The sequence below is a fragment of the Staurois parvus genome, unplaced genomic scaffold (genome assembly GCF_062004578.1).
Source record: "Staurois parvus isolate SC_StPar_1 unplaced genomic scaffold, SC_StPar_1.0 ptg001252l, whole genome shotgun sequence".
NCBI lineage: Eukaryota > Metazoa > Chordata > Amphibia > Anura > Ranidae > Staurois > Staurois parvus.
The window spans coordinates 1,539,791-1,567,500 of record NW_028319048.1 but is presented as its reverse complement, the minus strand read 5'-3'; the positions used below and the strand labels follow the sequence as shown (position 1 = coordinate 1,567,500).

Here is a 27,710-nt window from a genome sequence, read left to right as displayed (position 1 = left end):
AATCCTACAAGGACGTTGTAACTACCCAAATGCAACTAAAATGACATCAATTGTTTATGTAATACAGTAGTAAATGGTTCTTATGTGGTTTCTTCATTGCCACAATTATTCAACCCCTTAAAGACTACCACTCTGAAGAACAGAGGTTCATACAGGTGCTTTCCATCAGGTATTGAAAACACCTGTGGATGTCACCGAGCAGCAATCAAGCATAATAAGCACCAATTAGGCAGCTTTAAAATGACTGTGATACTCAGCTCCTTCTAGACATTTACTGGTGTGGTTACAAACATGGTGAAGGCAAGAGAATGGTCCAGGAAGACAAGAGAAGAGGTGATTTCTCTTCACAGGAAGGGCAATGGCTATAAGAAGATTGCAAAGATGTTAAACATACCAAGAGACACCTTAGGAAGCATCATTCGCAAATTCAAGGCAAAGGGCACTGTTGAAACGCTACCTGGTCGTGGCAGAAAGAAGATGCTGACTTCGACTGCTGTGCGCTACCTGAAGCGTAGAGTGGAGAGAAGTCCCCGTGTGACTGCTGAGGAACTGAGAAAAGATTTGTCAGATGTGGGTACAGAAGTTTCAGCCCAGACAATAAGACGCACACTGCGTAATGAAGGCCTCCGTGCCAGAACTCCCAGGCGTACCCCCTTGCTGTCTCCAAAGAATAAGAAGAGTCGACTGCAGTATGCCAAAAGCCATGTGGACAAACCACAAAAGTTGTGGGATAGTGTTCTGTGGACTGATGAAACAAAATTAGAACTGTTTGGGCCCATGGATCAACGCTATGTTTGGAGGAGGAAGAACAAGGCCTATGATGAAAAGAACACCTTGCCTACTGTGAAGCATGGTGGAGGGTCAATCATGCTTTGGGGCTGTTTTGCTTCTGCAGGTACAGGGAAGCTTCAGCGTGTGCAAGGTACCATGAATTCTCTTCAGTACCAGGAGATATTGGATGGAAACGTGATGCAGTCCGTCACACACCTGAGGCTTGGGAGACGTTGGACCTTTCAACAGGACAATGATCCCAAGCATACCTCCAAGTCCACTAGAGCATGGTTGCAGAGGAAAGGCTGGAACATTTTGGAGTGGCCATCGCAGTCACCAGACTTAAATCCGATTGAGAACCTCTGGTGGGACTTAAAGAAAGCAGTTGCAGTGCGCAAGCCTAAGAATGTGACTGAACTGGAGGCCTTTGCCCATGAAGAATGGGCGAAGATACCCGTAGATCGCTGCAAGACACTTGTGTCAAGCTATGCTTCACGTTTAAAAGCTGTTATAACTGTAAAAGGATGCTGTACTAAGTACTAAGATTGAATGTCACTTGGGGGTTGAATAAAACTGATAATGCTGTGAGCACAGAAAAGACATTTGTGGTTATTTCATTATAACTGTTATGTTATATTTGTCTGACCTACAAGTGCCTCTTTAATGTAAATGTAAGCAAGATGACTGAATGATCAAAAGCAATGTCAAACTGGCCAAAACACTCAATTTCAGTGGGGGTTGAATAATTTTGGACACAACTGTATATACAAGAATACATGATGTGAAATTCAGCCACAAGCTCTACCTACTGGATAGAAATGAGAATGCAAATCATTTATTGAAAGAAAAAAAATATTTTGTAAATTATGTTTTTTTTTTTAAATCCTGATCTTAAAGGAGATGTAGGACAAAAGCTCATTTGGCCATATTTCTCCTGTGGGTCAAGAGAGTGCACTTTGTCCTGCACTCCTATGACCCATTTTCAGCCAACAGATGGTTAAAGTTCATTGCTGACTGATGTCACTCAGCCCATCAAGGCTCTGGAGAGATCCCTACTTTAATGTCGGTATCCACCCAGGTGCCTGGACTAGCAGTTGGCTCAGCCCCTCAGGGCACCACTGAGAGTCTTATCAGCTGCTTCCGCCCCCTCCACAGCCAGGCGCTCCAGTGAGTGCTGGAGGGGCAGAGCATAGAGTCTTATCCGGCTGCTTCCGCCCCCTCCACAGCCAGGCGCTCCAGTGAGTGCTGGAGGGGCAGAGCATAGAGTCTTATCCGGCTGCTTCCGCCCCCTCCACAGCCAGGCGCTCCAGAGAGTGCTGGAGGGGCAGAGCATAGAGTCTTATCCGGCTGCTTCCGCCCCCTCCACAGCCAGGCGCTCCAGTGAGTGCTGGAGTGGCAGAGCATAGAGTCTTATCCGGCTGCTTCCGCCCCCTCCACAGCCAGGTGCTCTAGTGAGCACTGGAGGGGCAGAGCATAGCGCCAACAACTGACAGATGGAGGGGAAAACTGAGCGATCAGAGTTTTTGGATCGCTCACTTTTTGGTGTAAAGGCGGCAGGGGGCAGCTGCAGCTGGAATCAGTGCTGTAGCCTTCTAGGTGATTATTTATTATTTTTGATTTCCACACTTCTATTTTACCAAAGAGAGAAAAAATATGGCACTGCTATTAAATAAAATAAATACAGCTGAGCTCAAAAGATTGCATCCCCTGGCAGAAATGGTAAAATGATCATATGGATAACATAAATAATCCAACCCTGGAATTTTTGGCCTTGGTACAGACACACGGGTGATACACGCAGGTATCCTAAGGAGAAATACAGGCTGCTCTGGAAAAAGATGGTGTGGTTGTTTCAAGGAACACAATATGATGATACTTTAACAAAAATGAGCTGCATGGTCGAGTGGCCAGAAATAAGCCTTTATGCCACAAAAAAGCCCAGAGAGGAGTGTCAAGATGTTGTCCGGCATATTGCAACTGGGCTTTTTTGTGGCATTAGCTCAGCAAAGGCTTCCTTCTGGCCACTTGACCATGCAGCTCAATTTTGTTCAAGTACAATCGTATTGTGTTCCTTGAAACAACCACACCGTCTATTTCCAGAGCAGCCTGTATTTATCATGAGGTTACCTGGGGTTTTTTTCCTTTGTATCCTGAAAACTTCCTCTGGCAGTTGTGGCTGCAATCTTTCTTGATCTACCTGACCTTGGATTTGTATCAGGAGATCCCTGAATTTTCAACTTCCTAATAAGTGATTGAACAGTACTGACTGGTCTATTCAAGGCTTTGAATATCTTTTTATATCCTTTTCCATCTTTGTAAAGTTCCATTACCTTGCTATGCAGGTCTTTTGACAGTTCTTTTCTGCCCCCCCCCCCCTCCCCAAGGCTCAGTATCTAGCCTGCTCAGTGCATCCATGTGAGAGCTAACAAATTCCCTGACTATTTACCTGTATATATCAATTTTCTCCATGGGGGAATTATTATCATTGTTTCATTTTTCTTTGTGTTCCATTATTTCTATTACAGATTAAGTTACAACTAATACATGCAGCTGTTGTCTGCTATCTTTTAGCCCATTCGGCAAAGACAAATTTACTATAAAGTATTGAATTTTTCTCCTGCTTCTATTTATGACAGCTGCCTTCTTCCTTTGTCTTTAGCAACCAGGAAAGGTGGGGACAAGCATGCTCCATCCCTCCTAAACCATATCAGACCACATGCCCTCAACATGGGGGTACGTTTGGGAAGCACCTTTCCTTCATATTGATGGGGGCAAGGGTCTCTTTCCCATATCCATGGCTCAGTGGTTGTAGGGATCTGTGGGCAGAATCTGGAATCCCCCTTTAACAATAAGGGGGCAGTCAGATTCAAGCCAGTAAGGGGTACATAATATTGCTACTCATTTTAAAAAAAAAGCTAATAAAAGCATACGCACTTTTTGAGCATTATTCACATCTTCCATTGATCTGGTGCCATGTCAGTCATGAAGCTCAAACACCTTGTAAACTTAGTTAACATGGGAAAAATCCCATCTCTATGTTTGTTTCTCAGGTGTGTACCCCATTGTTGTCCTCACCCACAAGACCAGCGGGAAACTCACAGAGACAAAGAACATGTTCCAGAACATGGGCATGGAAAGAATCTTCTCGTTTGAAAACTACACGAGAGAAGATCACATGAAGACCAGGGGGAGACACGAGGAGGTGCTGAAGTTTCTACATGAAGTCATCAAAGATGTTCAGTTTAGAGTAGAACACCAACCACAGGATCCAGCGAAAGAGATCATGGAGAGAAAGAGTTTTGTAATGAGGTACATACATGAGTGTGCAAAGAATACCCAACAGGAGAAGATGGAGAGGCAGAGAGCCTTGGACCAAGTGCGAATAGAGAAGCGTAAGAAGGAGCAGGAAGAGCAGATGAACAGGCAGAGAGAGAGTGAGAGGCAGGACCAGGCCATGGAGCTGCAATGTAGACAGGAGGCGCTGGAGAGGCAGAGACAAATAGAGCTAGCCAGACAGCAGGAGGAACTCCAAGCTGAACTAGAGAGGCTAAGGAAGAGAAAAAAAAAAAAGTGCTGGATTTTTCGGTAATTTTTAGAATTCTTTGTTTTGGGACCTTTGCGCCGTTCAAATGACAAAAAATGGCAAAATGCTTCAATTACTACAGGAAATTGCTTCTACAATTTAGAAATTTGAACATCCTATTCCTTAAATTGTCTTTCTAAAAAAATATTTAAAACTATGTGTCAAAAATATAGAAAAAATACATTTAAAATCTATGTATGCACTTCGGCCTGGCAGCACTAGGACCGTTGGTTTGAATTCCGACCACTACCTGCCTGGAGTTTGCATGTTCTCCCTGTGCCTTCATGGGTTTCCTCCAGGTACTCCAGTTTCCTCCTACACTCCAAAGACATGCTGGTAGGTTAAATGGCTCCTGTCTAAATAGGTCCTAGTATGTGTATGAATGTAAATTAGGGACCTTAGATTGTACGCCCCTTGAGGGTTAGGGACTGATGTGAATGTACAATATATATATATGCATAAACTGATGGTGCTATATAAGTACCTGTAATAAATAAAAAATAAATGTATATGAGAGAGAATTATGTAATAATTACACACAATTTTTATGACATGCATTACTGTATTTTAGGTGTATTGTAGGATTCATATAATTGAATGTTTGTGAGTAATATTGTTTTGGTGGCATCATGTCTAATTTTTCGCCAATTGATCACCATCCTCCAATATTATGCACCAAAAAATCTTAATTAAAATAAATTAGAGCACATTTAATAATTATAACTTGTATCTTTCATGTTTGATATGAAGATGTTAATAAATTATACATTTCCTATTTCTCTTTTGGTCATTTCAAGTTAGTAATATAAAACAAGTGAACCATCTGAAAGTTAAAACGTTAATTGAAATCCCATCTGGGAAAAATGTGACCACCTATCCCTCTCTACCGTCTTGTTTTCACCCATTCAGGATATTTTTGTTTTTATCAAAGATATTTGATAAAGAAGCGATTTGAGCTTTGAAAGGCATTATCCTGTGAAGCTATATGAGGGTATAATCCTGGCTTCCTGCCAGCTTGGGTATACAGGGTGGGCAGAGGTGCAACAAGTGGAACGACAAGTGATGGGACTTAAAGGAATGGACACTAAAATGGATGGCATTTGCTCAGGGTGCAGTTCATAAGTCCATATGTGTGGAGTGGGGTACCCTCATCCACTGTGGCAGACGTTCCTCAGAGTAGGCAGGCTCTGTGTGGAAAGACAAATAGGAGAACAAGGGAGGCGCCACTGAGTGTAGGAATAAACCATACACTAATACTACCCTCAGTGGTGCTTGTTCTCCTATTTGTCCTTCCAGCTTGGGTCCCCTTTGTTATGACCATTTGGTCCCCACCACGATAACGATTGCTGTGACAACCATGTAGACCACTTCCAATCTGCAATCAGCTATTGATGTCAATTTCGGTGTCTCTGCGTGGGTCCTCACGTGGCTAAGCCATCTCCATGCTAGTGCTCTGGTGGTGGACCCATGTGTGCACATCCTTCTCTCCCAGAACATCTGTTTCTATCTCCCTGGGCACTACATTACCCCATAGAAGGTATGTGTATTGATTAATCTTTGGTCTCCACTTCACATCCAGACCTGCTACTTACAAGCCTTGCTGACAATGCCATGCAAATCCAGGAACCCCTTTCTCATTCATAGCGCCTTTGATTCACATCTTTACTTGTGGTTTACCCCATCTGATTGCACTTGGATGTTGCTGTTGGGTTTTATTGACTTTGCTTTTAATAAATCATTTTTATTTGCACACCATTTTGATTTGAACTGGACATTGAATATCCCTAGATATATTAATATGCATACATCCTTGAATGATTTACCCACTAGAGATGCCACATCACCGCTTTAAAACCAAACACATTAGTTACACAGGTTCTGTGGCTGATTAAGGTGCTGATTAAACTCACTTAGTGCCTCATGTGCAATAAATTAGCCTCGGAAGCTGTGTAATTAATATGTGTTCGGTTTTAAAGGAATGAGGTGGCAACTCTATTACCCACAGAACTTAAGTGCACTGTCTTACGTTCTCCATATCGGCAGTGAATAATTCAAAGAAACATAAAGAAACACTAGTAAAGTGACGAGTACCAGCAGAATATGAACATGGTGATAGTAATGGGTCAAATAGGAGGTGATGGGCACAATATAATGATTAGCTGGCAACTAACAAAGAGACAGGTATAGGCACACAACCACAGATAAATCCAGTCTCTAGTTATCTCTAGTATCCACACAGAAGGGAGTGATATGACATTGGAGGGTGTTCATGTTAGAGCAGGGCTTCTGGGGCCAGAAAACCAGAGGTTCCGTTTAGCGTGGAAATTCTAAATTTAGAGCTGGCCTTTGGCAAACATATTCAAAGTAGCAATGGTCAATTATAATACTGATAACTTTGGAGAGTGAGGGAGGGCGTGGGTATTGTCAGGGCAGGGGCCGAGGAACGGACAGGCAGGCCTAACAATGTAACGCACTGGCTGACGACAACCACCACCCACAGACCGAAGTCCCTCTGGGTGCGGAGTCTAAGTCTCAGGCTGCCCTTCACCAGAGCACCTGATGGTGGGGATGGACTTGACGCAGCCAGGAGCCAGGTCGCAGCCCCCAAGACACCTCAGCTGCGGTAATGGCCGCCGCCAATGGCGTGTAGCTGGTGGAAGAGACAAAAGAGTAGTCAGACAAGCCGGGTCAACAACAACAGGACAAAACAGTACAAGACAGCAGACGAGAATCACAGGTCACGAGCTGGGTTCAGCAACAGAGGGTCAGATCAAAGGAGAATACAAAGAATAGTCGAGTCACAAGCCGAATCAGATTCCAGGAGAGTCACAAGAGTCAGAACAGAGTAATAGCAACACAAAGACACAAGACACAAGTGCAAAGAGCATGTGCGGGCCACAGGCTTATATGTCATCAGCCACACCCCTCTGGAGGATGGACCACAGAGACCTGAAGGCATAAAAGGATTCCCACCATGCACAGCAGAATCCAAGATGGACGCCAGCACATGGAGTAACATAACCTCAGGGAAAAGGTAGGACCTTGACAGGTATTTACACCTTCTGGCAGCGGCTAAACAAGTTTCTAGGAAGATACAGTATGTGCTATGGCCATTTGAAGCTTTGTAGGCCATAAAGTGGTTTCCATACCCGGTAGGATTGTCTGAGGAGTGGGAGTGAATGGAATATAAGTTATGGAAGTGATAGAACAAATGACCAAACTTTGATGAGACATTCCAACCAGCTAAGGAATAATGTTCCAATTTGTCCACAGTTCCTCCAGCAGACAGGGAAGAAGATTGGTATATACGTGCTAGATTGGATGGGGTGGAGTATCAGTTATTGAAAATCTTTGGTACAGATGACAAATGTGGTGTGCTGTGGGATGCTTTTAAGCTAGCATTAAGAGCTTGATTCCATTGTGAGGAGGTAAAAGAGTCACAGAGTCACTCGTTCCCAGTAATGCATCAATGGCATTTTGCAGTGAGGTGCAGGTTCAATTAGATGCTTGTAAATTAAAGAAATGTCTTTACAATGAGGATTGGAGTGATCGTAGCATTTCACTAAGTCCTAGAGTAGAGGGTGATCGGATCAGCAGATGTGAGAGAGAGAGAGAGAGAGAGAGAGAGAGGGAGTGGAAACGTGGATACATATAAAACGTTTTATATTCCAGTCTGACCTGCGTACAGAGACATTGAAATGAGCTTAAGTGGGTATCCGTGAATATCAGTGAAATGTAATACCCGCTGAGGTCCAGAATAAAGGAGATATTCAGGATTACGGGCTCCATGGATGAGAGAGGCAAGACTTTCAGCAGTGTTTGTGGAATTCTTTTTGCATTTTGAAATATGGTTTTCCACATTTGCACCACGGAGTAAAAGGTTTTCAAGAAAAGTGGGAGGTTTGCAGCTGAAGAAGTTAGGCTCTTAGAAGGAACTTTGGGTTTGTTGCAATGAAAGTTTGTTCAATTTGGAGCCAAGAAGTCTGGTCTGTAGTTTTCCACCTGAGCTTAGTTTGGTCAAGAATGGTCACTTTATAGTAAGCTGAGATATCAGGAGCACTTAATCCTGAGCATGATACTAGAGTCCATATGATGGAGCACTTGATTCTAGGGCATTTCCCATTCCATATGAATAAGGTTAAGATGAATTGAAATTTAGTAAGATGTGTAGAATTGGAACAGGAATGGTTCAAAATATATATAAAACGTGAGGCAGTAGGTACATTTTTGTTAGGGCTATTCCCCCCTCCAAAGATGCTTGTGTAGCCCACAGACCTTGGGAAATGCATTGAAGTTTCAAGATTAAGTTGGAAAAGTTAATAAGAAGGGACTGGGATGAAGGCAAGACTAACTGGATACCTAGGAATTATAGAGTAGAGTTGGAGGCCCATGTGAAAGAAGTAGTGGAGGCAATGCTACTCTTGGTAGTAGGGTCTAGGCAGATGTCCAACATGCAGGATATATTATCATTCATTTTTTAAAGAGAAACATTGCTAAAGAGATCAGGCATACGTCGAAGCTTAGAAAGGGATTGGATAGGATCTGTCAGTGAGATGATTACATCATCAGCATAGAGACCAATTTTGTGGGTAGTGTTGCCCACCATCATTCCAGCAATAAGAAGGTTGGAATGTATGGCCTGTGCTAGCAGCTCCATTACTGATTCAAAAATCCATAGAGATAGGGGATAGCCTTGACAGGTTCCACTCATAATATTGAAAGCATCCAAAAGGATTTCCAGAGGTCCATACCCTGACACTAGGGGCAGAGCAGAAGCTCAATATAGACTGTAATATGGTGCTTGAAAAGTAAAACTTGAGGAGGACAGCTTCCAGGTATTTCCAGTGTACCCAGTTGAATGCCTTCGCCGCATCCAAAGATAGGAGCAGTGATGGCCTGGGAAGATGTTCAACCCACTGCAGTAAGTGCTCACATTTATGTGTAGTGAGATTTCCCTGCAGTAGTTTGTGTCTCTGCCCCTCCCACAATGGTGACATTTCCTGCAGTAGTTTGTGTCTCTGCCCCTCCCACAATAGTGAGATTTCCACATGGTAATTTGTGTTTCTGTCCCTGCCGTAGTTTGTGTCTATGCCCCTCTCACAATGGTGACATTTCCTGCAGTAGTTTGTGTCTCTGCCCCTCCCACAATAGTGAGATTTCCACATGGTAATTTGTGTTTCTGTCCCTGCCGTAGTTTGTGTCTATGCCCCTCTCACAATTAGGAGATTTCCTCGCAGTAGATTGTGTATGTGCCCCTCCCACAATGGGGAGATTTCCCTGAAGTAGTTTGTTGTCACGGATCCACGGTCGCCTCCACCAACAGGAGACAATCGCACGACCGCGACTAACAGTAATACGTCACGCCCACGGCATCAGACCCCAGACCTTCTCACCAAACTCGTGACCGAAGGACCAGCTGATCTAAAACCACGATGTGACGCGCATAACAAGGCCCCACCCAGCTGCACCCTGCACAGCGATTGTCCAGCTAATGGGCTACAATCGGTGTCTGCAGCCTGAATGTGCTTGTTACTGGGTCGGGTTAATTACGCAACTAACTATCTGCCTGCCACCACCGTCTCTTGTAATACCAAGAAGACGGAAACTCTTATCAAAATACACTATAGTGGTTGAAATATTGATCTATATAGCACGGCCCGCGGACCTGCTATACAGAGATATAACAAACAGTAGCGTCTCTTCAAAAGGCAGGAATTCGTGAATTGCAGGTAAGCGCTTAAAAACAGTTTAACACTTTCAGAAAGAAAGATTTATTACTAAAAGAGTCAAACAGGTGCAACAAAATATTTACAAAGAGATGTCACAAAAATATATATATATGTATACAAAGACACAGCAAACAGAGAATAGCAAGGAAATTACAGGGTTAAGTTACTTGCCTTGCCTTGGTTTTTCAGACTCAAGCGGCAGAGCAGGGTGATTCGTGGTCTCCTTTTGTTACGATGTTCAGCTGCAGAGACCCTGTTAAAACTCTGACTCTCTGTAGGCTTGTCTGCCTGTCTCTCTTAAAAGTCCCTCTCAAAGGGGAGGGGGGGGCTCTCACTACACGTTTTGGGAGTGGTCATTGGGAAACTCAGTTAAAACTAAGGCTTCATAATCCATGACATGAAACATACAGTTGACCTGAGGAATGTGCAATTACTCTGGTCAGTTTGATAATGTGTGGGCTTACATAGTTTTGGGTGACAAAAGTTACACTTCAGCAGACGGCCTGGCTCCAATCTCATGTGTTAACCTGGTTGTCCCACCCCATCTGTCAGGAGATAACGTTTGCCTCTCAGGACTGGAAAGGGGGGATGTGAGGAATGATTTGAGGATTACCTCACATAACAGAAAGGAAAAGAAGAACTCCGCTTCCAGCTCTGATGAGCTAGTGTGTTACATTTGTGTCTCTGCCCCTCCGACAATGGTGACATTTCCTGCAGTAGTTTGAGTCTCTGCTCCTCCCACAATGTGAGATTTCCCCCCAGTAGTTTGTGTCTCTGTCCCTCCCACATAATGAGATTTCCACATTGTAATTTGTGTGTCTGCCCCTGCAGTAGTTTGTGTCTCTGCCTCTCCCACAATGGGGAGATTTCCTTGCAGTAGTTTGTGTCTCTGGCCCTCCCACAATGGGGAGATTTCCTTGCAGTAGTTTGTGTCTCTGTCCCTCCCACAATGGGGAGATTTCCCCCAGTAGTTTGCATCTCTGCCCCTCCCACAATGGGGAGATTTCTTCGCAGTAGTTTGTGTCTCTGCCCCTCCCACAATGGGGAGATTTCCCCACAGTAGTTTGTGTCTCTGTCCCTCCCACAATGGGGAGATTTCCCCACAGTAGTTTGTGTCTCTGCCCCTCCCACAATTGGGAGATTTCCCCACAGTAGTTTGTGTCTCTGCCCCTCCCACAATGGGGAGATTTCCACATGGTCATTTGTGTCTCCACCTAGAGCGATTTTTCCTTGGGGGATGACACTGCTGATGAAGCCAGACTCTATATAATGCTCTGTTGTGAAGTTCCCTCCTCTGCCCTTTGTGTTACGGCAGAAGGATCATTTATAACAGAGGTGGATCTAAGTTGAAGATTTATGTACATTTACTTTGTTTATACATCAGTCTTATCATGATCCTTCTTTGAGTACATTAAATAATGGATAGTATAATGAGCGGCGCATGGACAGGGCTGGTTGGACGCCGGGCAATGTTGGCTCACAGAATGCGTGGAGGGATATATAAATGTTTATTTCTAAGTTGCTGAGTGACTGGTTCTCTTGGGAGGCTGTAGGAGGCTCTCTGGAGCTTTTTCTTTTACAATGACTTTAATCTTTGTACTTTTGACTTCAGGCAATAAGGAACCATGAAAACGGTAATTGCCGTAGATCCCATATCAGTTGAAAATTAGCAGGACGTTCTTTGCTCGGTGTAAGAACATTGGGATTTCCATTCACTGTAACCAGAAGAAGGACATAATCCAGGGAGGTAGACATGGATATGGACGAGCTCAGACATGTCATCAATAATTTTAGCTTTGATAGATGTAAAAAGGGCAACCAGGGCTTCAACCAAATCCTCATCCAGCTGTTCGGGTTGTTGGGACACGGAAAGTCTTCATTCATTAACACCTCTATATACGTCTGGCAAGATGGTGAATATCAGAACTGGGCAGAGGCAGATGAGGAACATGGAGGACACCATGGAGGCCATACAAAGAATAGAATTCCACATAAACTCACAAGTAACATCATGGTGGTGGACAATCGAGGATTGCCGTTATTGGACGAATACAGGAGTGGAGAGATCTTTGCCCAGCTTGGTGAGTGGGAATTGAGCAAACAGTTTTGTTGTTTATGGAATTGAAGTATAACATGGGAACCTATAGGAGCAGAAGACAGGGACAATGATCTGACCATTGATAGCAGCCAGTTTGTTTTCTGTGAAGGTCTAAAGGGATTGGTAGAAGAATGCAGATTGGTTGCTGTGGCAAAAAAGTATGCTGTAATAAATGACATTTTAATGCATCGCATAAATCAGCAATTCCCAAACTTTTGTCCCAGTTATAAAAACAACAACTGGATCTCACACATTTTGTACAAAGTTATCCCACATGTAAAGCAGAAAATACCAGCACAGTGGCTAAGGGGTTAGCACTTCTGCCTGGCAGTGCTAGGGTTGTCAGTTTGAATCCCAAACACAGCACCACCTGCCTGGAGTTTATATGTTCTCCCTGTGCCTGTGTGGGTTTCCTTCCACACTCCAAAGACATGCTGGTAGTTTCATTGGCTCCTCTCTAAATGCTGGTAGGTTCATTAGCCCTAATATATGAATGTGCATTAGGGACCTTAGATTGTAAGCTCCTTGAGGGTGGGGCCTGATGTGACTGTCCAATATATATGTAAAGCTCTGTGTACATTGATAGTCCATACAGGGCTTTTTTTTCAGACAGTGGGTGCAGGAATTCCCCTCTTCAGAGTCACTCCTTATCTTCGCCCCCCTACCCACCTCCAAGCACCATCCCTTGGTTCCTCACCCTACCCACCTCCCAGTACTGCCCCTTTTAGTGAATACAGAACCAAGTATCATTTTGAGGTGCTAAGAAACATGTATGAAATGTGTAAATGATAACAAAGCAGTAAATTAGATCCCCTCCAACAACAATAGACCCCACAACAAAATACTCCCCCCTCCAACAATAGATCTCAAAGCAAATATACCCCCCCCGCAACAACAGCTTCACCCTAGCAGCAATAGATATCCCAGCAGCCAGCAACAATAGATTCCTCCCCCAAAAGTAGATCCCTCGCAGCAACAATGGACCACCCCCAGCAACAACAGACCACCCCAGCAACAAAAGATCCCCCAGCAGACAGCATCAATAGATCCATCAGCACACCCCAGCACCCTTTGCTATTACTGTATATTTATTCATTGCTGGAGGTGCCGATGCTGGGTCCCCCCCCCCTGCTGAAAAAAATCCCTGGTGCTATATAGTGTAAGTACCTGTAATAAAGTATAATGGCTTGTGTGGGCCGATACAGTGTACTTTCAGCTGCATCGGCTTGTGTGCTGACATCAGTTTGAGATGACATACAATTCATTGGTAGGTGTATCTGACCTGCAGACGACCTGCCTATCACCTACTTCAAACTGTTTATGGATTCCTATACACCTGCATGGGCCAAGATACTGTTTTGATGGGAAAAATACCCCGTCCACACAGGTCCTTTTGGGAACTTCTATTGCGCTGCAGGACTTTATGGAGGAGCTCAAGGTTTCATCTGAATGGTTAACACTGTTTTTGTGAAAGAGAAAGGGGTACTACAGTATGTACTATGTACCCCCCACTCATTAATATAGGAGGAAACGGTATCAGGGAGCCCCTATGTTGTTAAAGGGAGCTTCCAGATTTTGATAAGCCCCCTGCCCACTGCAACCATATATATATATATATATATATTTATTTATTTATTTAAATATATGGGTTAGACCAAAAAATGGAAACACTCCATGAGTTGCAGGTGTGAAAGTGACACCATGTTTGGTGGTGAAAACAGAAGTGATGTAACAGTCTTTGACTTCCGCTGTGTGATGAGACACCTAGCTAACAGTTGGGAAGCCTCACTTTGCTCATGCGCTGCTAATAATACGGAGTCATGTCAGAGCTTACTGAGCTTCAAAGAGGGCAAATTGTTGGTGCCGCTTAGCTGGTGCCTCTGTGACTGAAGTTGCCAATTTATTTGCCATGCCAGGAGGTCCAGTATCAAAGGTTTTGACATCATATACAGTTTCCAGGAAAACGTCGTCTGATGGGCATAAGCGCGTTGGACATGGTCCACTGACCGAAGGAGACAAAAAGGACCGTATGCAGGATTGGGACCTGGAATAAGAAAACAACTTCTGCAAAAGTGACTGCAGAGCTCAATCTCAGTCTTCATGGGATTCAGTCTTCCTGGGACTGAGATTGAGTTTTGCAGTCATTTTTGCAGCAGATGGTTTTTTTATTCTGGGTCCGCAATCCGGCGCAATGTCCTTTTGTCTCCTTCGGTCAGTGGACCATGTCCACCGTGCTTATGCTCATCAGACAATGTTTTCCTGGAAACTGTATACACCATCATAACCTTTGATACTGGACCTGGCAACACGGCAAATAAATTGGCAACTTCAGTCACAGAGGAACCAGCTAAGCGGCACCAACACAGGAGGTGTGTCACTGGCAGGGGCGGACTGACCATTTGAGTACTCGGGAACTGCCCGAGGGCCCTGGGTCAGTAGGGGGCCCAATGAGATGCCCCTGGTACCTTTCATTGGCTTTTTATAGGCTTTTTTGGGTGTGAGCGAGGACACAGGGGCCCCATGAGTTGTCAGTCCGCCCCTGGTCACTGGCTAGATAACCAGATCAAAACAGAGGGGGAAAAAAAGCCTAAAAACGAATGCAGCTCCTACATCTAATGATTGGTGATCTGCAATATATAATTTTTTATTTCATTTTATTTATTATTTTTTGTTTTGTGTTAAATACTACTTTAATCTCAGGATCGGCTTTACTTCACACTGATGTGGTGCGGAATTTGCACCGTTTTCTGTATGAATTCCACACCACATCAGAATCGCACCCCTTCATGTGAACCGCTGCGGGTGTGTATGTTAACAACACCCCAAAATCAGTCTGCAAAACGCGGTGCGATGTGCAGAATCAGATCGCATGGGTGTGAATACCCGAGCAATCTGATTTTAGTGCGGCGCCAACAAAGAGTCCTGCACCTTTTCGGTGCGATGTGATTTGAGCCACGCAGAATGTACGGCTCCAATTGCACCGCACAGAAATCGCATGTGAATTGCACAGGAATGCGGCGCGGTTGCTGTACGGATCACATGCGATATGCCGCTCCGCAGAAGTGTGAACCCGGGATCAGAGTTGCTCATAGTCAGTGAATACGTGTCTTTCCATTTCCAGGAAATCTGCTTCCGCTGGGGAGACGCGTGGAATGGACCAAGGGATTCGGACTCGTTGACAGAATTGTTAAGTCGGAGACATTGGTAAAAACCTCGGATTTCATTGTCCCGGTCTTTGTACACAGGTAAGTACGGGGATCTCCTCATTATCTTGTAAAGTTCTGAGCCCTGGTTGTCCCTGACGCAAGTTGTCATGCAAATTCACCGGTCAAATCTCATGACAAATCGCACCCATCGTTCGGCAATGGAAACATTCTAATCGGCGTGACTCCAACGAGACAAGTAGTTCCTGCAATACTTTCCCTGATTTGAGGGTACGACTCACATAGACATCTGTGCATGAAGTCGCACCCAAAGATGCACTGTCATCCGATGTTGAAATCATGTGACTTCAAGTGTTGGATCCATTGGATCCGGGGCTTACTTCAATGCCATTAAAAAGATCATTGTTGCACATCTGTGCATCTAATATGGCCACAATATTCCATTTTACTTCAAAGCCAATGTTCTAGGCGAGACATGAACCCCTTTGTGACCAAAGATCATTGATACCTCCACACCTAGATCCTATTCACCAGCTTCAGCATGTGCGGCTTAACTAATTCAAATTAATTGAGGTGTATTTTTCCCCCCAAAAAAATTGCATTTGAAAAACCGCTGTGCAAATACCGTGTGACATAAAAAAATTGCAAAACCGCCATTTTATTCTCTAGGGCCTCCGCCTAAAAAAAAATATAATGTTTGGGGGTTCTAAGTAGTTTGATTGCATAAAATTCTGATTTTTTTTTTACATGTAAACAAAAAGTGTCAGATGAGGTTCAAGTGGTAAATGTACAGGTGTACCTCGGTGTACGAACGCCTCGGTTAATGTCATTTTTAGAGATGAGCAAATCGAACCAGGCGAACCGGAATTCGAGTCGAATTTCAGGAAATATTCGATTCGCGTCGAATCCGAAATTTTGCCTACTTCGGGTGCGCGAATCGAACATTTCCCGATCAGCCGGCAAAAGTGTCCCTGCAGTGAGCTCCGCTATTTCTGACAGCTCTGACAGAAGGAACACATGTTTAGCGGTTGAAACATTGTATCTATTAGTTTACATTTAGGATACAGATGTTTCAACCGCTGTACATGTGAAGAAGCTGTCAGAGAACTGTCAGAAATAGAGGAACTCTGCACATACACTTTTTGCCGGCTTGGAATTATTCTTCTTTTCATCCTACTTCTTCTTCTTTTCTTCTTCTTCTTCTTCTTCATCCTCATCCTCTTCTTCTGAGGATGAGGATGAGGATGAAGAAGAAGAAGAAGTAGGATGAAAAGAAGAATAATTCCAAGCCGGCAAAAAGTGTATGTGCAGAGTTCCTCTATTCTGCAGATACACTTAGAGGAGCTCTGCAGATACACTTAGAGGAGCTCTGCACATACACTTTTTGCCTGTTTGGAATTAATCTTATTTTCATCCTACTTCTTCTTCTTCTTCTTCTTCTTCATCCTCATCCTCAGAAGAAGAAGAAGAGGATGAAGAAGAAGAAGTAGGATGAAAAGAAGAATAATTCCAAGCCGGCAAAAAGTGTATGTGCAGAGTTCCTCTATTCTGCAGATACACTTAGAGGAGCTCTGCAGATACACTTAGAGGAGCTCTGCACATACACTTTTTGCCGGCTTGGAATTAATCTTATTTTCATCCTACTTCTTCTTCTTCTTCTTCATCCTCATCCTCATCCTCAGAAGAAGAAGAAGAGGATGAGGATGAGGATGAAGAAGAAGAAGAAGAAGTAGGATGAAAAGAAGAATAATTCCAAGCCGGCAAAAAGTGTATCTGCAGCGCTCCTCTAAGTGTATCTGCAGAATGTCATTTATGGAAACAAATAGATACAATGTTTCAACCGCTGTATGGAAGGACAGTCCCAGAACTGTCATTAATAGTCTATTTCTGACAGTTCTATGACATTCCCTCCATACAGCGGTTGAAACAGCTGTATGGAGTGAATGTCGCAGAACTGTCAGAAATAGACTATTTCTGACAGTTCTGGGACATTCCCTCGAATGTCCCAGAACTGTCAGAAATAGACAGAAACTGTCACAGAACTGTCCTTCTTCTCATCCTTCTCCAATCTTCTCATCCTTCTCATCCTTCTTCTCATCCTTCTCCTTCTTCTCATCCTTCTCCTTCTTCTCATCCTTCTCCTTCTCCTTCTTCTCATCCTTCTCCTTCTTCTCATCCTTCTTCTCATCCTTCTCCTTCTTCTCATCCTTCTCCTTCTTCTCATCCTTCTCCTTCTCCTTCTTCTCATCCTTCTCCTTCTCCATCTTCTCATCCTTCTCCTTTTCCTTCTTCTCATCCTTCTCCTTCTGCTTCTCCTTCTCCTTCTTCTCATCCTTCTCCTTCTTCTCATCCTTCTCCTTCTTCTCATCCTTCTCCTTCTTCTCATCCTTCTCCTTCTTCTCATCCTTCTCCTCCTTCTTCTCATCATTCTCCTTCTTCTCATCCTTCTCCTTCTTCTCATCATTCTCCTTCTCCTTCTCCTTCTCCTTCTCCTTCTCCTTCTTCTCATCCTTCTCCTTCTTCTCATCCTTCTCCTTCTTCTCATCCTTCTCCTTCTCCTTTTCCTTCTTCTCATCCTTCTCCTTTTCCTTCTTCTCATCCTTCTCCTTCTGCTTCTCCTTCTCCTTCTTCTCATCCTTCTCCTTCTTCTCATCCTTCTCCTCATCCTTCTCCTTCTCCTTCTTCTCATCCTTCTCCTTCTTCTCATCCTTCTCCTTCTCCTTTTTCTCATCCTTCTCCTTCTCCTCATCCTTCTCCTTCTCCTTCTTCTCATCCTTCTCCTTCTCCTTCTTCTCATCCTTCTCCTTCTTCTCATCCTTCTCCTTCTCCTTCTTCTCATCCTTCTCCTTCTTCTCATCCTTCTCCTTCTCCTTCTTCTCATCCTTCTCCTTCTCCTTCTTCTCATCCTTCTCCTTCTTCTCATCCTTCTCCTTCTTCTCATCCTTCTCCTTCTCCTTCTTCTCATCCTTCTCCTTTTCCTTCTTCTCATCCTTCTCCTTCTGCTTCTCCTTCTCCTTCTTCTCATCCTTCTCCTTCTTCTCATCCTTCTCCTTCTTCTCATCCTTCTCCTTCTTCTCATCCTTCTCCTTCTCCTCATCCTTCTCCTTCTTCTCAGCCTTCTCCTTCTTCTCATCCTTCTCCTTCTCCTTCTTCTCATCCTTCTCCTCATCCTTCTCCTTCTCCTTCTTCTCATCCTTCTCCTTCTCCTTCTTCTCATCCTTCTCCTTCTCCTTCTTCTCATCCTTCTCCTTCTTCTCATCCTTCTCCTTCTCCTTCTTCTCATCCTTCTCCTTCTCCTTCTTCTCATCCTTCTCCTTCTTCTCATCCTTCTCCTTCTTCTCATCCTTCTCCTTCTCCTTCTTCTCATCCTTCTCCTTCTTCTCATCCTTCTCCTTCTGCTTCTCCTTCTCCTTCTTCTCATCCTTCTCCTTCTTCTCATCCTTCTCCTCCTTCTCATCCTTCTTCTTCTCATCCTTCTCCTTCTTCTCATCCTTCTCCTTCTCCTTCTTCTCATCCTTCTCCTTCTCCATCTTCTCATCCTTCTCCTTCTCCTTCTTCTCATCCTGCTCCTTCTCCTTCTTCTCATCCTTCTCCTTCTTCTCATCCTTCTCCTTCTTCTCATCCTTCTCCTTCTTCTCATCCTTCTCCTTCTCCTTCTTCTCATCCTTCTCCTTCTCCTTCTTCTCATCCTTCTCCTTCTCCATCTTCTCATCCTTCTCCTTCTTCTCATCCTTCTCCTTCTCCTTCTTCTCATCCTTCTCCTTCTCCTTCTTCTCATCCTTCTCCTTCTTCTCATCCTTCTCCTTCTCCTCATCCTTCTCCTTCTCCTTCTTCTCATCCTTCTCCTTCTTCTCATCCTTCTCCTTCTCCATCTTCTCATCCTTCTCCATCTTCTCATCCTTCTCCTTCTCCTGCTTCTCATCCTTCTCCTTCTTCTCATCCTTCTCCTTCTTCTCATCCTTCTCCTTCTTCTCATCCTCCTCCTTCTCCTTCTTCTCATCCTTCTCCTTCTCCTTCTTCTCATCCTTCTCCTTCTTCTCATCCTTCTCCTTCTCCTTCTCCTCCTTCTCCTTCTTCTCATCCTTCTCCTTCTTCTCATCCTTCTCCTTCTTCTCATCCTTCTCCTTCTTCTCATCCTTCTCCTTCTCCTTCTTCTCATCCTTCTCCTTCTCCTTCTTCTCATCCTTCTCCTTCTCCTTCTCCTTCTCCTTCTCCTTCCTCATCTCCAAGGGCATTTAAATTAAAGGTACAGTGTTCTGCACTAATTTAAAGGCTCTCTGAAGCCTAGAAACCCTTTTTATAAGTCATCTTCGTAGCGGAGAAATTCGCATCGAATCGAATTTCATACTGGAATTCGCCGAATCAGCCGAATCGAATTTTTCATTTCTTCGCTCATCTCTAGTCATTTTCAATCTACGAATGAAAATCCATTGAAAATAACGCCTCGGTTTACACATTTTTTTCGCAATACGAAGTGTATGTTGGTGCTAATTTTTAAATACAATTGCTGGCTTTTTTTTTCCTTCACTATAGCTCACACAATTAGCTGTCACTTTCTCGGGAGCTAAAGGTACTTTGTTTCTTTTATCTCGGAAAACAAACTAAAAGGTAACATTGTTTCTTTAACTCGGGGAAATAAACTAACAGGAAACATTGTTTCTTTTAATTCAGGAAATAGACTAAAAGGAAACTTTGTTTCTTTTATCTGGGGGGAAAGTGACAGCTGATTCTCTGAGCTATAGTGAAGAAAAAAAAAAAGCTGGTAATCACATTTAAAAACCGGCACCGACCTTTAATGACAGCGACTTTTTAAAAACTTTTTTTCTGACCTCCAGAACGGATTAATTGGTTTTTAATGCATTCCTATCGGAAACCGCATTTCGGTGTAAAATATTTTCGCAATACAAAACGTCCCGGAGAACGCATTAAATTCATAAACTGAGGTACACCTGTATTGTTTAAATGCAAGTAGTGTAAGCGGGGCTTTTTGTTTTTTTAGGTGCAGGAACTCCCCCTTTCTTAGCCACTTCTTCTCTTCACCCCCCCCCCCCCCAGCTCTGAGCACCCTCCCTTGGTTCCACCCCCTGCCCACCTCCCAGTACAGCTCCTTTTAGTGAATACAAAGCCAAGTATCACTTTGAGGTGCGAAGTAATTTGTGTGGAATGTGTTAATAACAAGAAAAGCAGTACAATAGATCCCCCACAGCTAGCAGTAATAGATCCCCCCAGCATTAATAAATTATCTTAGCAACAATGAACTCCCAAAACAAAATACCACCCCAGCAACAATAGACTCCCAGCAACAACAACAGATCCCCCATCAGCCAGCATCCAGACTCCAGGACCCAGCAGCAATAGAACCCCTTCATTAACAGTAGATCCCCTCCAACAGCAATTGACCTCCCAGCAACAATAGACCACTACCCAAAAAATAGACCCCCTCCAGCGACAATAGATCCCCCCACAGTCAGCATAAATAGACCCTCCAGCACATCCCAGGACCCCTTGCCATTTCAAGCATTCAGTGCTGGAGGTGCCATAACTGCATTCCTCCACGTTCCTGCTGAAAAAAAGCCCTGACTGTATGTATCTGAATAAGCCCGGGTTCACAGGGTTCACACTGATGTGGTGCGAAATTTACAGCATTTTTACTGCAAATTCCTCACCGCATCAGAATCGCACCCCGTTCATGCGAACCGATGCCAGTGTGTATGATAAGTTAACAATACCCTGAAATAGATCCACAAATTGCAGTGCGATGTGCAGAATCGGATCACATAGGTGTGAATACCCATGCGATCCCATTCTAGTACGGACCTAAAAAAGGGTCCTGCACCTTTCTGTTGCAGGTGTGGTGAGATTTGAGCCATACATAATATATGGTTTCAATCGGAACGCACACAAATCACATGTGATTTGCACAGGAATGTGGTGCGGTTCCTGTGCGAATCACATGCGATATACAGTGATGCACAAGTGTGAACCCGGGCTTAGACTTCCTAACAGCCTCTTGCAGTCCCTGTACAGCAGAGCTCAGACTGGAGGAGGAAGTAACAGTATAAAGCCCAGCAGTTGGTCTGCAGTGCAACGGGCATGTGGAAAGGAGGAGAAAGCAATGTGATAGATATCTGAGGCTATCGGTCTTCTTCTTCATCGTCCAATCACTGCCTCGGGGAGGAACAAGACCTATAAATATTACTGAACTGCATCAAAGAAAATTGAAGGCCTCCTCGTCTGATAGTATGCTGTGTGTGGCAGAGCTGTGTATATCTCAAAACTGGGTGGACAGGAATATAAATCCTTGGTAAAACATCTCCCGTATGCATTTTATGGGCATTTAGCTGGGGACTGGGGTTTGTTTTGAAGGCTTTATTATACCTTATGGCCCCTTGGATCTCATCTAATTGTATATCTGTACAGCTCTGGAAAATAACGTCTTCATCCCTTTTGCTTAGTGTGAAGCATATCATTCCTGCCGAGGAAGGTACAGAATTGAAGAGGATTCTTCATACGGCCCGAGATCTGACTGGTAAGTTCTGATTTTCATTGAAATAAAATTCTGGACAAGAATGTTTTAACAAAAAGCATCACATGTGTAGCGCCCTTCTAGATCGGTTCTAGGATTAGGTAAATGTAGTTCTGGCTTACTGGGCTCCATGCAGGAGGATTTTTGTTGTTGGGTAAATGTAGTTCCGGCTTACTGGGTTCCATGCAGGAGGATTTTTGTTGTTGGGTAAATGTAGTTCCGGCTTACTGGGTTCCATGCAGGAGGATTTTTGTTGTTGGGTAAATGTAGTTCCGGCTTACTGGGTTCCATGCAGGAGGATTTTTGTTGTTGGGTAAATGTAGTTCCGGCTTACTGGGCTCCATGCAGGAGGATTTTTGTTGTTGGGTAAATGTAGTTCTGGCTTACTGGGCTCCATCCAGGAGGATTTTTGTTGTTGGGTAAATGTAGTTCTGGCTTACTGGGTTCCATGCAGGAGGATTTTTGTTGTTGGGTAAATGTAGTTCTGGCTTACTGGGCTCCATGCAGGAGGATTTTTGTTGTTGGGTAAATTTAGCTTGTCTCACTATAACCAGTGCGGTTGCGGTCGCTGAGTAGAGCCGGCCATACACGGGTCGAATTCCGAAATAATTTTCTTTTGAAAATCGTAACTAAGAATTTTCTTTTGAATTTTGCACCATTAGTGAGTCACAGCATTGCCTGAATTGTGTGCGGTCATCGAATCTAAGTGATGGGGCATGTTGGAAATTTAAAAAAAAAATTAGCAAATCTTTAATCAATGAAGGGAGAATCATGCAAGAAATGAATCGAAAAAGAAATGAGCGTGAGCTGTGACCTGGAAAGGAAAGTAGTTTCTCGGCCAGAAAAAATGTCAGAACCATATATAGATAAACATATAAAGTAAGTCTCATCTAACAAATGATTCAACTGAACTAAAAAGTTCAAAACCATCTAAAATGGTGGAGGTGTTCTATAGTCCTTAATAAATGTTGGTATATGAAAGGTATATGGGAGATCCGACACTGGGTGAAATGCCCCCTCACCTCCATGAAGCGACCCCACAGGGTCAAAGCGCTTGTTCAAGCAATACCGCATCAACTGGGAACCCGGACCCCCTCCTGAAGGTTTAGGGTCCAATGATGGATCAATCCCCCTCACTGTTAAACAATGGCACTGCAGGCAGCCTCCTCAGAAGTATCTCAGGAACAGCAAATCCTCATATGGCCATGGAAGATAAAAAGGAAGATTCTCCCATAGTGTAAATTATTTTCTGTAGCAACATGGAGGTGAAACTGAAGGCTTGGTTGGTTGAACTTCAAAACCAGTGTTGACACCATCGGATTACAAAATGTGCAACATTTCTGATTTTCTAAAGAAATTTGTTCAGAATTTGACCCGCGTATGGCCCGCATTAGGTAAATGTAGTTGTGCTCACTGTAGTCAGTGCAGCTGTGTGTGATTAGTTAGGTTTGCTCAGCATTTCAGCTGCTGCTGGTGGTTTGATTGTTTCCTCTGTTTTCCAGACAGCAGTAGAATCCTCTGGAACATAGGAGCAATGCCAATAGCAGCATGAATATTTATACAGCCCTGGCCAATCCCAGGGAGGTCTGGCCTGGAGGAGGCTGGGAGTCTGTATAAATACTGTGAGATACAGAGCTTCTGGATCTTTCCCTTCAGGAGAGGAACCCAGCCTGGAGGGTTTGCTGCCCTCTGGGCAGTGCCACCATGTGCTTGCTGATAGTGAGGCCTCAGGTGATGCTGAAGCTACAGAGAGCTGACTGAGGGGCTGCCGTACGAAGATCTAGTCTGCTATCACTGGAGGAAAGTGTTGCATGGATTTTGGAAGGAGGCAACCAACTGTCTCTGAGCATTTGTGAGTCCCAGGGGCTGACTGACAACTCATGGGGCCCCCCGGCAATAGGGGATCATGGGGCCCCTGTGTCCTTGCCCAAACTCAAAAAAGCCTATGAAAAAGGTACCAGGGGCATCTCATGGGGCCCCCTACTGACCCCGGGCCCTCGGGCAGTGCCCAACTTTCCAAATGGTCAGTTTGCCCCTGGTGAGTCCAGACTGCTGAGAGAGCTCTTAGAGGCTTTTGGGCTGCTGTCACTCCCTTGTGCTAGAGAGTCAGCTGTGTGTTTGTCCGAAGGGGTGATCCAGGGGTTAGAAGCTCAAAGAAAACAATAATAATAATATGAAAACATCATAAAATAGGGACTATTTCAGGACTATGTTTGCTAGGTCCTGGGACTGTCCTTTGATTTCAATGATATTGTGCCATCTAAACATTCCAGCAAAGACTTATTTGGGCACAGTAAGTTGCTATCACATTAGTGGACAAGGGTTATAGTAGTTAGGATTGCAAACAACCAAGACAACTATTCCTCTTTTGGGAATTCTTGCTTACGCCTGACCAATATCTGGACAGACAAGAAAACCTTTGAACTCTTCCATATTTGAATGTAACTTTGTTCGCTTCTCTTTCCAGGCATCTATCCTATTGTGGTTCTCACCCACAAGACCTATGGGAACTTAACTACCGTTGAGTCCTCTTTCAGGGACATGGGCATAGAGAGGATTTTTGCATTTGAAAATTACACCCATGAAGACCACTTTAAAACCAGGGGAAGACATGAGGAAGTGCTGAAGTTCCTCCAGGAAGTCATTAAAGATGCTCAATTCCGGGTAGAACATCAGACACGGGATCCAGTGAAGGAGATGCATGAACGCAAACAGTTTGTCATGAATTACATTCACCAGAGAGAGAAGAAGATGCAGCAGGAAAGTCTGGAGAAAAAGAAAGCCTTAGAGCAAGCCAAAAAGAACATTGAATTAAAAAGACAAGAGGAAGAGTTAGAAAGAGAGAGACAGAGGAGAAGAGAGGCTGAAGAAGCTGAGCTGAGGAAACGGAGAGAAGATTTGGAGAGGCAGAGATCATCTGAACAAGTGAAATATGAGCAGGAAATGAGGGCACAGCAGGAGGCCAATGCCAAAGGAGGCAAGAAAAAGTTTAGATTGTTTGGTAAGAAGAAGAAGTAGAAATTATAAACAAAATTGTAAAAAAAAAAACATTATAGGGATTGTAGAAAAAATATTCATGCTATATCTGTAAGCATCAGGGTGAAGCACAAAAAGGAGACTTAGTCTCCTGAAAGACACAAGCCTGGTACTGAGCAGTACAGTCTTGGACACCACCTCCACAGAATCTTCTTCACCTCCACAGAATCATCCACACCTTCATGGAATCTTCTACACCTCCGCAAAACCTTCTATGGCTCCATAGAAACTTCTATACTATTCTACACCTTCATGGAATCTTCTACACTTCTACAGACTACTCTACACCTCCACATTGTCTTCTATACCACCACAAAACCTTCTACACCTTCATGGAATCTTCTACACTTCTACAGACTACTCTACACCTCCACATTGTCTTCTATACCACCACAAAACCTTCTACACCTTCATGGAATCTTCTACACTTCTACAGACTACTCTACACCTCCACATTGTCTTCTATACCACCACAAAACCTTCTACACCTTCATGGAATCTTCTACACTTCTACAGACTACTCTACACCTCCACATTGTCTTCTATACCACCACAAAACCTTCTACACCTTCATGGAATCTTCTACACTTCTACAGACTACTCTACACCTCCACATTGTCTTCTATACCACCACAAAACCTTCTACACCTTCATGGAATCTTCTACACTTCTACAGAATGCTCTACACCTCCACATTGTCTTCTATACCACCACAAAACCTTCTACACCTTCATGGAATCTTCTACACTTCTACAGACTACTCTACACCTCCACATTGTCTTCTATACCACCACAAAACCTTCTACACCTTCATGGAATCTTCCACACTTCTACAGACTACTCTACACCTCCACATTGTCTTCTATACCACCACACAACCTTCTACACCTTCATGGAATCTTCTACACTTCTACAGACTACTCTACACCTCCACATTGTCTTCTATACCTCAACAAAACCTTCTACACCTTCATGGAATCTTCCACACTTCTACAGACTACTCTACACCTCCATATTGTCTTCTATACCACCACACAACCTTCTACACCTTCATGGAATCTTCTACACTTCTACAGACTACTCTACACCTCCACATTGTCTTCTATACCACCACAAAACCTTCTACACCTTCATGGAATCTTCTACACTTTTACAGACTACTCTACACCTCAACATTGTCTTCTATACCACCACAAAACCTTCTACACCTTCATGGAATCTTCTACACTTCTACAGACTACTCTACACCTCAACATTGTCTTCTATACCACCACAAAACCTTCTACACCTTCATGGAATCTTCTACACTTCTACAGACTACTCTACACCTCCACATTGTCTTCTATACCACCACACAACCTTCTACACCTTCATGGAATCTTCTACACTTCTACAGAATGCTCTACACCTCCACAGAGTCTTCAAAACCTTCACAAAATCTTCTACTCCTCCACAGAATCTTCTACACATCTACAGAATGTTTTTCACCTCCACAGAAGCCTATAATCATCTACATTCACCGGCCACTTTATTAGGTCCACAACTGCACAACTGCTCTTGAAGAGTGTAACTGCACTTTGCAGAGTGCACAGTCTATTTGCCTTTAGTGAATCAACCCCTCTGTCCAGTCTTTCCACCCCCTCCCCCTTCCCATACTCTCTTCATAGAAACCCTACTGTTGGTCCCCATTGATTGGAGCACAGGGGTGGAAAGGGTGGACAGAGGGGTTGATTTGCCAAAGGCAAAGACTGTGCACTTTGCAAAGTGCAGTTACACTCTTCAAGAGCAGCTGTTCCAGAGCTTAGTAAATGGGCAGAAGCTCTGCTGACCTCCATCATCCAATCACATGCAAGCAAAAATGCTGTTTTCTTTTTCTTTTCCTGGCATGTGATTGGGTATTCTTTGCAAAGTGAAGCTTCACCTCATTTACTAAGCTCTGGAGCAACTGCATTTTGCAAAGTGCACAGTCTATTTGCCTTTAGTAAATCAACCCCATAGTCAGCACTCGACAAGTGCCTGTCACAAATATCTCTGCTCATACTAACCCCCAAAGCAATGGAAGATCACTGCTGCTGGGGTATCCGGGAGCAGAAGACTTCAGATTTCCTCCTACCACACCAGACACCAACACGACTTTAAAAAAAAAATCACTAAACTCGAGCTTTAATTAAAAATGTGATGTCTTTTCTCTATCCTCCCTTCACCCCCCCCCCCCCCCAGTCTGCTAATGGGACAGTGAAAAAGCAGAAGCCGACTGGTAAAGTCATCACTCTGCTCTCTCTGCTCTCTCCTACTACCTGTATGCTGTTGGTGAATCTATCTGTATGCAACACCTTTGATTGGCCTTCAACCCTGCCCTCCCTCTCCTAGTCTCAGTATCTCTATACAGGAATTCAGCTGCTTTTGTTGCATTTAAACAATAGAGTGAACAATGTAGTAATGATCCCAGAGCTGAATTCATTTGTGTTCTCATCTTTAAATGATGCTGAAGTTTTACTGAAGTTGCATATCCAAAAAGAAAGTTTTTAGTAAATGTTTGAAGCCATTTGTGATGCTATAGAAGTTCTATAGAAATAAAGTTGTATTATCTGTAAGAGTTTTGCTTCTTTGCCAACCCTGATAGATGCATGCAGATGGCAGCACATTGGAGACCATGGGCATTGCTAGGATTGGTAAAGATCTGGGGCTTCCAGAAGAGAGGAGTGCAAAGGGTGGGTGTAATCAAATTGTGACAACAGTGGGCGGGGCTGCTGTTAGAAACCACGGGGGCCCATACAGCCAACCTAACAGCCCCCCCCCCCAA

At 43.9% G+C, this 27,710-nt stretch overlaps 3 protein-coding genes across 3 annotated transcripts in view; all 3 read left to right on the top strand.

Moving 5' to 3' along the window:
• Positions 1-5,106, top strand: part of LOC149437860 (uncharacterized) — a 10,781-nt gene extending 5,675 nt beyond the window's left edge. Inside the window, exon 4 of the mRNA XM_089660514.1 lies at positions 3,822-5,106. Within this exon, the coding sequence (XP_089516640.1) occupies positions 3,822-4,360 (539 nt within the window). The 3' untranslated portion in view covers positions 4,361-5,106. The remainder of the gene's footprint in view (positions 1-3,821) is intronic.
• A 6,641-nt stretch (positions 5,107-11,747) lies between these two features.
• On the top strand, positions 11,748-27,501 carry LOC149437859 (uncharacterized). Its single transcript, XM_089660512.1, has 4 exons — positions 11,748-12,164; positions 15,303-15,426; positions 21,801-21,874; positions 24,339-27,501. Exons 1-4 carry the CDS (start codon positions 11,837-11,839, stop codon positions 24,887-24,889), a joined length of 1,077 nt encoding a protein of 358 aa, XP_089516638.1. The 5' UTR covers positions 11,748-11,836; the 3' UTR covers positions 24,890-27,501.
• LOC149437858 (uncharacterized) lies at positions 24,952-27,501 on the top strand. Its single transcript, XM_089660509.1, has 2 exons — positions 24,952-25,555; positions 25,636-27,501. The coding sequence occupies exons 1-2, from the start codon at positions 25,090-25,092 to the stop codon at positions 26,466-26,468; spliced, it is 1,299 nt and encodes a 432-aa protein (XP_089516635.1). The 5' UTR covers positions 24,952-25,089; the 3' UTR covers positions 26,469-27,501.
• Positions 27,502-27,710: the final 209 nt, after the last annotated feature.